Source organism: Chrysemys picta, chromosome 6 (genome assembly GCF_011386835.1).
Source record: "Chrysemys picta bellii isolate R12L10 chromosome 6, ASM1138683v2, whole genome shotgun sequence".
Classification (NCBI taxonomy): Eukaryota; Metazoa; Chordata; order Testudines; family Emydidae; genus Chrysemys; species Chrysemys picta.
Genome location: NC_088796.1, coordinates 2,152,601 through 2,166,205, shown reverse-complemented (window position 1 = coordinate 2,166,205; position 13,605 = coordinate 2,152,601). Strand labels below are relative to the sequence as shown.

The window sequence follows — 13,605 nt, the reverse complement described above, 5'->3', positions numbered from 1 at the left end:
AGACTTACGATGGCCTGAGGCCTAGCCTGCAAAGAGAGAGTGCCTGGCCCGGTGACAGGTCTGCAGGTTGATTGTCTCATGACACTTGACTAGAAATATATTCTATTAACAGTATATTCTAACAGATGGACAATTGGAAAAGGAAGATTTCCAGGGGGATACACAGCACTGATTTTTAGTTGTGGTAGGTCCCAAGATTTCCATATTTTAGGTAATTTTTAGAAGTTTCTAGACTGTATTACTCTTCTTCCTTTGATGATCTGTACTGTTTCACTCGGCACCAAGGCAATCCGCCTGTTTGCATGGAGGGGTATGAAAAATACAGTAGGACCAATACATTTTTTTCCAAAAAATCTCTCAAGCAGTTTTTCTGTCCAAGTTGTGACACACACACAATACGTCACTGTGGGCTGAAGGTTCTGTTAGTAGTAGTTTTGGGGCGAGCTGCATAATTCATGAGTGACAAGCAAATTTATCATTTAGGGCTTTTCAGGACACAGGGCTGCAGAGTACAAGCTTGGATTAAAATGCAAACTGTCGCCATTGTGAGTTTACCTCCTTCCCTCTTGTGCACACAACAGAATTGGAGGAAACCTTTTTTTTTTATCGGTTGCATCAAAGAATGATTCTGAGAGAGTCCCTATCACTCAGTGCCCCCGCCCTGTGTGAATCCAGGGCACCTAGCCTTACTGGGGACTCCCCGGCCTTTGCCACTAGCAGTATAGTAACGTTTGATCTGATGGTTCCTTTCAGGATCACATGGTGAAGGAAGAAACTAGAAGTCTCACTCCAAAGCAGTGTGCGGTTCTGGACCTGGCTCTGGATACGATCAAAGTGAGTGACTCCCCGGACGCTGTTCTGGAATGGATCGTGCGTGGCACGTATCTTAGGGAATGATCAGCAATAAGGCACCAGAATGACTCAGGGCTACCAAGTGTGTGGCATAAACCCACTTCTGAAGAGGTGCCCAGTTAAACACCTACATGGCACTCAGGTCAATAGTACTGTGGAGCCAGCGTATTAAGGGGCCTGTGTGATTGTAGAGTCAGGATCTGACACACGGGTGGGGGAGCTGTCGGGGTGAACAATCAGCCACTGCTGCAAAAAATGCTTCACGAAGGTTTCAGCTCCCTCTGCTCTCGGAGGGGCTGCCAGCAGCTTGTCTGTTGCTGGTGGCAGTTTTCCTTTTATGTTGATGCTTTTACTCTTTGCTCTTAGCAATATTTCCATGCTGGTGGGAACGGTCTAAAGAAAACCTTCTTGGAGAAGAGCCCAGCCCTGCAGTCGCTCCGCTATGCGCTGTCCCTCTACACTCAGACCACAGACACTCTCATCAAAACCTTTGTCCAGACACAGACAGCTCAGGGTAAGGCTCTTTTCTGTCATCAGGAGGGTTGACTAAAGCTCTCCAGTGTGGTGTTAATTGCCATGGCTTGCACTACTGGTTTGCAGCGTCTTTGGCAGTCACGCTCCTGGAAACATGACAGTTTCAGAGCTGCTATTTGCTGGGGTTTCCCTGCTCAATGTTTACATCTTGAGGGAACAGAAATATGTGCAAATTTAACTCCTGGAGGTTTTCTTGCCTGATGCTAATTTCACAGCCAAGCTCCTGGCGCTAAGGTTGGTAAGTGATTTGGGGGAAGTGAAATTTGGCGTTATTGTACTGGGAGTTGTACTGTTTTGTGGAAGGTGATTCCAAGCAGGTATCAACGCAGAAGTGGACCACACATAGGTCATAGGCGACTCACCAGCAGCCCAGGCAGTTCTGACTAATCCTGGTTGATAGCAATGCTGAGAGTCACAAGGAGGAGGACACTCCACTACAAGAATAATGAAGCTGAAGGTCTTGCTTTGTGCCCAGCCAGTATAGGGTATATGCTACCTAGATTATTACGTATCTTTATTGCTGGAGGGAAAGACACAGCAGTAGCACAAGTTATTTACTACGCTGCTGTGATGGCCCACTGGGAGTTCTGTGGAAGCCAGGGTAACACTGCCACATTGTCACCCAGTACTAATGTGGCTAATGATTTGTTGCTGTGGATCTCTCAGCTGTTCAGAAGCAGTGGTCTCCTCGTTTCTGCACAGAATAGTATCAGTCCATAGCCAGAGGACATTCATTGGCCACCTGTGTGGTTTTAGAGTAGCAGCCATGTTAGTCTGTATCCGCAAAAAGAACAGGAGTACTTGTGGCACCTTAGAGACGAACACATTTATAGAGCATAAGCTTTCATGGGCTACAGCCCTCTTCTTCGGATGCATATAGCTATATGGTGCCACAAGTACTCCTGTTCTTTCTGTGTGGTTTTGTGGTTCTTGCTCATCTCTGGAGAAGGACATGGAAAACCAATGAAACTAACACTAGGCTAAGGTAATATCTTAAGGTTATAGCCTAAGATTTCAGGTTATACCCTGATTTAAATGCGGTCTGTGGGGTGGGACCTCCCATTCCAATGTTGCTGTTAAAAGAAAGTGATGGCTAAAGCCGTGAAAGTCAGACTTGTCTGGGATCTCCATACAGTTCCCTCGCTGCAAGCTGTCCCAAAGAACAAACAATGCAAGCAACTCTGGGGGGTCCCATGCAGTCTCACCACTTATAGTCCAGTTTCTCCCCACCTCCACCAGTCCTCCAGCAGCCTGGGGTCCCACAAATCATAACATCTGTGCTCTCATGCTGCCTGACTCTGCCAGCATGACTCTGCTACGAAGCATGGGACTGGAATGGAGAAGTGGAAGAAGCTCTTCTAAAACATCTTGTTCGCTGCTGTATGGAAGGGGCTAGTCAAAATCTGAATTTGAGTATCCACCTCTCTCTGCTTGGAGAATTCGATGACAAAGAGGCAGAAGCAAGAATCCTTTTAAAGTCAAAGTGTCCCTCAGGCAGCTTTCTGTGGGACTGAAACACACTTACAACAAACACCTTTTCTTTTGAGATCTAGAACAGTGGCTCTCAACCTTTCCAAACAACTGTACCCTTTCAGGAGTCTGATTTGTCTTGCGTACCCCCAAGTTTCATCTCACTTAAAAACGACTTGCTTACAAAATCAGACATACAAATACAAAAGTGTCACAGCACCCTATTAGTGACAAATGGCTGACTTTCTCATTTTACCATATAATTATAAAATCAATTAATTGGAATATAAATATTGTACTTACATTTCAGTGTATAGTACATAGAGCAGTATAAACAAATCTTCGTATGAAATTTTAGTTTGTACTGACGTCACTAGTGTTTTTTACATAGCTGTTGTAAAACTAGGCACACATCGAGATGATTTGATGTATCCCCGGGAAGACCTCTGCGTACCCCGTGGTTGAGAACCACTGATCTAGAAACACAATGCATGTCCCTGTTTCAAAGTTACCTAAAGAATCAAGCTACTATCATCATCAAGGAAAACGCTCCTGAAGCTGTATCTCTGCAAAGCAACGGAGACATCTGGTGGCCAGACAGAGTAAGCACAGCTGTTATCTACGTCAAGACGCCTTTCGCAATGAACTCCAGCGAACAAAATCCTCCAGATGTTGGAGTGAGGGAAATGAGAAGGAACCCATCTTTTTATTAGGTACCCATACATATGGTAAGAGTCAGTTTTGTGGCTCAGTCAGGGCAAAGCACTTCCCAGTCCAACAAGATGTAGAACACGGTTGTCAGTTTTGGTTGGACATATTCCTGGAGGTTTCCTTACATAGCATGTTTAATTCCTGGAGACTCCAGGAAAATCTTGGAGGGTTGGCTACCCTAAAAATGAACCAGGTTCCTAAATCCCTCTGATTTTGCATTTTATCTACTTTAGCATAGCTTGTCACTGCTGATGCCCTCATCCATGCCACGTGAAAGCAGACAACTTCACTAAGCCTTATCCCCTGCACATTGTCTGGACATTCCAGGCTGTGGGAGAACATTGTGCATTGTCATACCGCGCTCAGTTATGCTGACCCGCAATGTTCTGGCTGCACTGATGTGTTGTTAATACAAGAGCAAAGGGACATTCAACTAAACGGGAAAGTGCCAAATTCAAAACTGATGCAAGAAAATACTATTTCACACAGTGCAGCGTTAGCCTGTGGAATTCATTGCCACAAGATATTGAGGCCACACATGTAACAGGATTCAAAAAAAGATTAGACGTTTGTGTGGATAACAGAAATATCCAGAGCGGTTACAGGAACTATTGTTTTTAAAGAGGCTTGAGAGGGATATAAACCGCCAGCTTCAAAGCACAAGCGAAGCGCACTCCTGGGGGGTTAGGAGGGAACTTTCTCTGTGAGGTTATCCCAGAACTGGCTGCTGAGAGGTCACTTCTCTGAAGCACTGTTGGAGATGGGACACTGGACTAGGTGGAGCACTGGGCGAATTCAATCTGGCAGTCCCCATGTTGCTGTATACTGTACCCTAGAGAATTCTCCAGGCTGGGAGCCCTTGAGGACTTCGGGGGAGGGTTTGAGCCAGGCCTTCTGCTCACCGATTTTTTTTTTTTGTAGCAGCATTGAAGAAGCTGTGAACCGAGTCCTCTTTGGCCACAGTTCAGTTCCGGGCCCTGTGCTGGGGTTGGACCTTGCAAACACGTCTAAATAGCCCCAGACTATAGAATGATTTGGAGAACTTGGGCGTGTGTCTAGGAGGCAGAGGGAACAGCACCAGTGTTTAGGGCTGATTCCTGCTTTACAGAGTTCTCTCCAGCTGGGGTTTCCTCTCACGTTCTTAAGGCCTCCCATAGGCCTGTAGGAGGAAATGGCTGAAAAAAGTCAATGCTGTGCTCATGTAACTGTGAGTGAGGTGTCTGCCACCCCTGCTGCACCTCTGAACTGTCGTGCATGGCAGCCTCTGAGGCACTCCAGCCCCCTCTGACTGCAAAGGCTTCGGTAGCACAAAGCTATTCGACTTCCAAGCTAGGACGTTTGAGGATCAGAGCTCTCAGCGTACTTTTGCCAGCAGCACGAATCATGACCTCACCATGCTAACCCAAACAGATTCCCTGGCCTGTAGAAACAGCATCGCTTTACAACCCTGTGCTGGTGCAGTAGACTGGGTATGTTTAGCCTATTAAGAGCTAGAATATTTGACTTCCTCAAGTTGTATTTGTCTAAGTGTCACTGCTAATTGGATTGTAATTCACACTCTTCTCTCTTTGTCCTGCCTGCTCCTCGCCTTTTGAATTCATGACTCAGTGCATGATGGGAAAGGTATTAGGTTTACCGCTAATGAGGACGTTCTTCCTGATAAGGGTATGTTCAAGACTAATGCTGTTACCATAACAACATTAGCCAGCTGCAAACTTCCCTTGCTTTTGGAAACCCGTTCCAGAGACCCACCTCCCTGTAGCTCCCCATAGACCCTATCCCTTGTGGACTGCTTCCACCCTACAGAGAGCAGAGCCGTGGGCTGTGTGACGCAAGGAGGTGGGGCCTGCCGTGCAGGCTGTGCTGGAGCTTGAGACTAATTCACGGGAATGTACATTCTGTTCTGACAATACAGGGTTAATAAACAGTTTCTTTGCCAGGTGCTACAGGCTGCCCTTATCCTCTGCTCTGCACTACCTATGGCTGTGTGACCACTCCTAGATGTGCATGCTCGCCAGGGCCGGCTCCAGCATTTCTGCCGCCCAAAACAAAAAACAAACAAACAAAAAAAAGCTGCGATCACGATCGGTGGCGGCAATTGGGGGGGAAAAAAAAGCCGCGATCGGCAGCGGCAGTTCAGCGGCAGGCCCTTCGCTCCTAGAGGGAGCGAGGGACCTGCCGCCCCCGAATTGCCGCAGGTGCCGCCCCTCTCCCTTGGCCGCCCCAAGCACCTGCTTGTTAAGCTGGTGCCTGGAGCCGGCCCTGAGGTTCACATGCTGCTGAGGCAGATTCTTCGTGGTACATGGTAATGTGTAATGCATACGCGAGGGTAGGGATCAGCTGAAGAGTTTGACTTCGAGAGGGAAGCTAGAAGTCCTGCCACTCGCTTGAATCCTGCTGGGTTTCAGCTCTCCAATTTTTGTATGTTGCCCAAAGCTTTTGTTTTTTAGGTGAAAACGTATCTGTAACGTGTTGCACATGTAATTTCAGTGTATGGCTCTCACCCTCACATATCACAAATCTAGCAAGATTTCCATGCCCAAGTTTTAATTCCGTCACCACCACCAAGAAATTAGTAAATGGTGTAGAATGTTTCTGGCCTATTTGCCATCTACTGGATATTCCCAGGGCCTCTGCGTATAAGAGCACTTCAGATAAGAAAGCAGGATCTTCCTATAAAAAGAAACAGAGTTAAGATAGACAAGCCCCAAACCGAATCAGCTTTAAAACTTAATAGGCCAGATTCTGCTCTCACCAGTGGAAATCAGGAAGTGGCTCCTTCAGAGTCTGTTGGGTTACACTGGGGTAAATGAAATGAAGATCAGGCCCAATGTAATTTTGGTAAAACATGGTGCGTGCTCCCCAAAACAAGGGCCATAACATTGAAAAATGCCAGCTTCATTGCTGGATAGCTTGCCTGCAGCACAACTCCGTCCCTTGGGTTTCTTCCAAAGCAGAGTCATGCATGTCACTCAGTTCCTGTACTCTGAACATCCTCTTGGTTTTTGTGGGCAGGAAGGGCATTGAAATATACAAGGTCCCTCAAGTGCCTGGAGGGCAGGTTTCTTTGTGGTTTTTCTACATATATATCAATAAAAATGTCAGTAACATCATCAGAACAATGCTGGAAGAGAGTGAAGGAGCAATGTGATGTGCACATACCAACAAACCAAGGTAGGGTCTAAAATTAGACCCCCCAACCTTGATTGGGTGTTTACATACTGTTCCTTCCTCTCTGTCATTAATCAGTTTCTACTAGTGCACAGTCTGGTGATCGGAAGAAGATACAGCCAAGAAAATCCACTCAGCCTGTTCATATCTTAAATGACTGTTTAGAGCTTCCAGGGCATGATAAATAAATTAGAGCCTTCAGGTGCACTCCCAAAAAGAATCCGTTACAGTTCAAGATACATGAACATATGTCAAGTTGCCTTGATCTGCATGCAATTACTGTCTGTACCACATCATACGCACTTCAGGAAATGGCATACATTTGTTTACATCCTCCTCTTTTAAAATGACAGAGTGATTGCTGCCTACAAAATACCCTTCAAGCATTTGAATTCAATCATACATCAGAGCAGTGTTTCTCAACGCTTTTGTGTTGGGGACCCCCTTTGGACTTAAAAAATTGTAACCACCTACCTTAAGCTTGGGGGCTTGGGGCTTCAGCCCTCTTCAGGGCTGAAACATATAATTAGCTTTGTGGGGTGCCTGGCAAGTAGCCCTGCTTGCAACCCCCCCAATCCCTCTTGCGACCTCCAGGTTGAGAGACACTGCATTAGAGAATTTAACCAAATTGTAAAGCTCATTTGACCTCTGACTCCTCCCCGGCCTGTTCTATTAAAACATGCTACCTTTCCCTTTATGAAACTCTTTTTTGAAACTACTCACTGGCTAACTGATAAAGGGAAGTTTCTAAGCAGCTTGTAAACTCTTAACTTTCCTCATAGTCTTATGTGGTCTGAAGGGACTCTCCTCTTCCTTGGGGATGGAGGCACTGGGAATTGTAGCTTTTATCCAGTGTGCAGGTACAGAACGCTGTTTGGAAGACTGGACGTGTACTTTGGCTCAGAGCAAATTTAGTATCAATCCTATATCCTTATCCCTTGTTTCCGAACCTTCCCCCCCCTCCCCCCCCCCCCCCGTTTTCACTAGTTCCATTTGCATGGAGGGAAAAGGTGCTTGCCCCGGGTCACAGGAATGCCCACATGTGTGCAATATCTTGGTAGGAACTCATTAGCAGATGCTTTCTGTTGGGATCCATTGTAGGTTTTCAAGACACTTCAAAAACCATGCTGTAATCCATCCTAGTGTGAAATCTTTGCAGTATAATTAGTTTTATAATTTGTTACAAAAAGTTGTAATGTGTGTGGTGTGTGTTTGGCCTAGAAATGTGGTGTTGGATCGACCTTTGCATTATCAAACTAGAAGGGTCTGCAAGGAAGCTGGTTATGGGCTAACTTACTGCAAATGGGGTATTGCCTTGCCGAGCGCATAAGCTGAAGCTGGGTGCCAATAAACTAATCTTTCTTTCGGTGTTTGTCAATCTTTGCATCAGGTTCTGGAGTGGATGATCCAGTGGGTGACGTGTCCATACAGATCGACCTGTATACACACCCAGGAACTGGTGAACACAAGGTCACAGTGAAAGGTATAGTAAAGCAGGCAGCACGGCTGGTCCAGCAGGAGTGAACTGGTACTGTACAGCGGTGTCCATGCTGTAGGCTGGCATATATCAGTGTATCTGGTTTTGTCCAGTCTGTGGGTAGAGTTAACGATTATACTAAATGAAGACCAAAACTGGGCTCCCATCTGGAGTATCTAGAGAAACAGCAGCATGATGGCAGTGGTGTCCCAGCTCACCCAGACACATGGTGATGCATAGTTCTTTCTTTTTTGAAAGTAATTTTGTGGAACACACTCAAGTCAAATACATGGCTCTCATCAGGCCTGCAAATATCCCACCGAAGTGGTGTGCTCGGCCCAGCAAGGCACAAAATGACAACATTCATTAAGGAACTATTCCATTCACTGAGCCAGCCAGAGAGCAGAGTCTGCACACGCTCAGGGATTTTGGGCTCAGTCCTGATGGCCAAATGGGCATGACAGTGATTTGGCTGAGGCTACCTCTTCCTCCTCCCTCTCCTCGGTTACTTTTCTCGCTAGCCTATGTTTGCTGCCTTTAATTTGTTTTCTTTATTTCTTCAAATGTATAAAAGTGTCTCTAAGGCCCCCGTCCCACAGAGTAAAACCCACACTGTAACAGGAGGGGTTGCCTATACATACATATCCACCATCTCTCCGCACAAAGGCCTGGGGGAAAAGGTGAGTTTTACGGTGCGTCTAGAGAGCCAACACATTTGGCCTCTGGTGGCTGGGTATGGAGGAAGAGTTCTAAGGCGGAGGACCCGTCACAGAGAAAACCTTGCCAGTAGCTGCAGCTCAGGTGTCTCACCACTAGCCATAGTGTCAGAGCACTTTCTTTTCCCCGAGCGACGATTCAAACTCATCCCACATAGGACTCCGCGTTACACCAAGTAGAGAAGTGACAGTAAGAAGGGAATGGTCTTGTTTATAAAAATCAAGAGACCCAAGTGTGTCTGCTCTCCCCAGCTAAATTCAAGGAGATAGACATGTCAGTGGGAGTCTTGCCCAGGACTGGAATGGCAAAGGGGTGCTGCTGATCAGCATTAAGGTGCATTGTCAGAGCTGTGTTCCTACAGCAGTGTGCATGCCTGCCTGACTTACCTCTGCCGATTGCAAATATTGCCAACCTCTCGCTTTCCCGAGTACAAAATTCCCTCCACAGAACTTTAAATCATGAATAAAAAAGCATGTAATTTGTTCAGTAAAATAATATATCCCAGCCCCGTGAGAGTTCAGGACTGATCTCTTTCAGATCAGAGCCTCTGAACTGAACAGCTGGGAAGCCTTTCACCGGAAGAGTTGTTTTGTGTGATTGTTGTGGATAGCTCAGCATTAAAAAGCTGGCTAGAGCCGTTTGAACAGATGAACCTTTCTGCAGAGGGGGGCTCTGATTTTCTCTCTCTTGTCTAGTTGTGGCAGCCAATGACCTGAAATGGCAAACATCCGGCATGTTCCGCCCGTTCGTTGAAGTCACTATGATTGGACCTCATCAAAGTGACAAGAAAAGAAAGTTCACAACCAAATCAAAGAGCAACAACTGGGCACCCAAATACAACGAAACCTTTCACTTGTGAGTACGAAAGACAGGCCGAGGGTCTGCCTCGGGAAGCACATGCAGAGCTCAGATAACGCGTTGCTGCTGAGTGCAATAGAATGACCTGTCCGTGTCAATAGGGTAACCGGAAGCAGCAGGTGTGTCTCGGTCAGGTCCAGTATTCTGGCATGAGGAACCAACTCACCATGAAAGTGCTGAATGGCTGCTGCTGGAACGCTGATTTCAGGGACAGATGTGTACAATTTATGGCTCATGTAAAGAGCATCTGTCAGTTACCTTCAGAAATACCTATTTACGTGTATTGCTGCACATCAGCCTGCTTTAGTATGATCCATTCTTTTAATGAGTCATCGCTTTTGTTGGTAGAGTCGAGGCTGAAACTTCCTCATGTGATAGCAAAAGTCTGCCCATTAGTTTCGATCTTTACTAGCCACATGGGACAAGCAGTCCTCCAAACCTGTTTCCAAGGATACCATCTTCTCCTATGGCTAGAAATGCACAGTTCTAAACACTGAATATTGAACTTTTCAACTGGCCTTTCATTAATACAAAGGGCCCTGCTCTCTGAAGGCCTTAAAAACGGAGAAGTAGACTAGTCCTCATTCAACTCCGTAGTCAGAATGAGAGGTTAAATATCACTTCCAAAGGATTTTGGAAAAAATGGAGCTTGTCACTTTTTTGCTGCTTTGATTGTAAGGAAGGCTGGAAAAGGGTTTTTCTAAAATGTGGGGAAGAGGGTTCTGCTCTTTTTTTTTTTAACCTTAAAAATATGAGGAAAGTTAAATCCCTGGTTTTGCTGGGGTGCTTGTTGAGGGAGAGTCTTTGGGATATCTATTCTTAGCTCTCACCTTCACTGAATAGGGGGCCTCCTTTCTCCAAAATGTCAAGTGGCAAGGGTCTCAACAAAAACAATGGTTTAAAAGGGTCTGACTAAAAATCCCTTTTCTTCATAGCTCAAATTTCGCTCTCTTGACTCTTGTGACATCGTCATTTTACTAGTTCTCCAGTTATCATAGACTATTCCAGGCTAAACAGGACCTGAATTTCTGATATGAAAAACAAGCAAAAAGGTGAAAACTGGAAGTCAGGTTGTCTTAATCCCTCATAAAGAAACAAAGGATGGCCCCTTTTGTGTTCTTCGCAAAGCACCTTTACGATGTTCTGCTTTGATGAAGATTTTATTTGGAAGTGAAGTTTCTATGGCAGGCTCAGAGCCCTAAAATGTGCACAGGGTGATGGTACATTCCTGTTGTGACAGCTCTGGGAGTTGTTCCCCATGTAATTACCATGACTCTGACTAAATAAATGTGACTGGATAACATTTTTAACAGGATTCCCCTGCTGCAAGGGGATCTAAGGAGACAGTATGCTTTCTGCTTTAATCTGAGTAACTTGTGCCTGTCATTTTCAGCATATTGGGGAATGAAGATGGCCCAGATGCCTATGAGCTCCAAGTCTGTGTGAAGGATTACTGCTTTGCTCGGGAAGATCGAGTCCTGGGGATAGCTGTGATGCAGCTCAGAGATATCGCGGACAAAGGAAGCTGTGCTTGCTGGTGCCCACTAGGGCGTAGGATTCACATGGACGAGACGGGGCTCACGGTCCTGAGGATTCTTTCTCAACGAACCAATGACGAAGTGGCCAGAGAGTTTGTAAAGTTGAAATCGGAGTCCCGCTCCACGGAAGAAGGCACCTGAGCTGAGCTCTGAACATTCCTTCTCTCGTTTTCCTTGTGCCAATATGTGCAAGTGTTCAACCATTTTCTTTTACTAATTACAAAAGGTTTTTCAGTTAGTCGGTGTTAGCTCCAATAGCACACGTGCCGTACCGGAAACAAATCCACCAATCGGATGTGAATTATTTATTGTTTAGTGTCTGGGTAAGGCATCCTAGAGAATGAGACACACACTTTTATTTAAGATACAAATTGTGCTTTGTACAAAATGGTTTTCTCTCTGGGCTGGGCACACTGGGTGGTGTGGAGATGGAGCACTGTGATTTGATCCTCTGGAATTGGCAGACATGAAATGTCTTCAGAATCAAACATGAAACAAACCACTCAGACCTGTTGGAAGGAGAACAATACTTTTGGCTGTTGGAAAAGCGCAGTTGTTCCCCTTACTGTAGAGCTGCCAAAGGATGTTCTTGTGGCGATAATGCCAGTACATGCCAACATGGCACGCGGGCACATCAGCATCAACTTAAAAAATGCTGCCTGTTTTTTAGACTATGCAGCTAGAATGAAGTATGACCAAGATGGTGCTGTCATGAGCGGAGTCAGGACAAGCAAGTCAAAAGCCCAGGTGCCCCAAGCCTTTGCCCAATTGAGAGTTGCAAAGACAGCTAACCAAGAGTAGACCACAGCTGAGCACGCTGTCACTAGTTGGTGCAGCCATATCGCTGTGAACTGAGGGCTGTTGCAGGCTGCTAGATTCCACGAGCCATACTCTGGGCACCTCTGACCCAGGGAGCAAGCACTATGGTGATGATAAATTAAATGGCTGCTGTATGTTGTTTTTAACTTCAGCGCTGTGCTATTACTAGGTTTTTGACATGTAGCAAACACAGGGTTTGGGTCTGAGTTGGTGGTTCAATATTTACAAGATTTCAACGGCATTTGTTTCCATGGAGTAGCTGAGGATTCCTTGCTCTGTACCCTGATGCAATGGCCTGTCTGGGGCAGACACAGCATGTGCTCATCAGAAAGAACTCTGTCCAGTCGCACAGGTTGGGGAGGGAGAGGGACTCTTCTCTTTTGATCACGAGGTTGCTGTTGGCCGTGCAGAGGATGGTTTGCATAAGTATGACTGTTGGTCATTCTGTGAATTCATGTCACCCTGGGAAATATTTTTGCACTAGATAAAAGGAGTGTCCAATTTGTTTCTTATAAAATGAGAAGTCTTGAGCAAAGATGATTACGGGGACATCAGGATTGGCTTTTAACATATTTCTTAGGTTGGGAGACAAAGATTAGGATTTGTACTTGAGACTTCTTTTCCTTCCTGTTTGCAGCCAAGTGAGCACTGTCACACTCTGAAAATGGAAGGTGGAACAAGCCAGTCCTGGCACATAATGTACTGTAACACTGTCAATAACTGTCAAGGACTACATATTGGGTGATTCCTTTTGTATTTTATTTTCTATTTTTCTCTGACATTTGTACAGCTGTATGATATGAATCTTGTACTTCACAGGCCTGCTTGTAGAGATCTCAGAGACTGCATACCTGCTTTGTTATTGTCTATAGCTGTATTATAATAATGATCTTCAAAACTCCAAGCGATTGTTATGATTTTTAATCATTGTGCCATTGTTTTAGGAAATGATGATAGTACAGTCTTTAATAAATTAACTTTTAGCAGCGGTCACTTCTGTGCTTTTGCCTATGACTCCGCCTGTTCAAAACTCATTCAGTCTCTTTGGTGCTGCAAGTTCTCAACAAGGATATAAACTCTAATTGATAAACCCCAAGCAAGATGGAGAGATGCTCTTCCCCTCAGGACTGAAGGGGATAGAAGAGGCTGTATGAGTTTTTCCTCTGTTTATGATGTTTGAAACACAATTCAGTTGAGTGCTCCATGTTGTTTCACTTACGTTATACATTGTGGGTGTCCTCACAGAGACCACTTACCGGATCGGTATCCCCCAGCTGCTTTACTTGCTTGTCTGTTCTCTGGAACCTCAAAGGACCAGAAGAGCGTAGCTACTAACCGTATCAGACGATGGGATCTGGCCTGTTGGAGGTGAATTTTCCCAGCTATCTAGGGCTGTATGCGCCCTATTGTCAAGCTGTGATGTGCATTCATTTGTTATCTATCTGTTTTTCCTCTTGA

The 13,605-nt window shown here is 45.5% G+C and overlaps 1 protein-coding gene across 11 annotated transcripts in view; it reads left to right on the top strand.

The window, feature by feature from the left end:
- Positions 1-13,140, top strand: part of UNC13B (unc-13 homolog B) — a 378,814-nt gene extending 365,674 nt beyond the window's left edge. For all 11 annotated transcript variants that reach the window (XM_065598630.1, XM_065598632.1, XM_065598633.1 and 8 more), the window contains 5 exons: positions 754-834; positions 1,219-1,366; positions 8,129-8,221; positions 9,628-9,787; positions 11,184-13,140. In XM_065598630.1, the coding sequence (XP_065454702.1) occupies positions 754-834; positions 1,219-1,366; positions 8,129-8,221; positions 9,628-9,787; positions 11,184-11,469 (768 nt within the window). In that variant the 3' untranslated portion in view covers positions 11,470-13,140. The remainder of the gene's footprint in view (positions 1-753; positions 835-1,218; positions 1,367-8,128; positions 8,222-9,627; positions 9,788-11,183) is intronic.
- Positions 13,141-13,605: the final 465 nt, after the last annotated feature.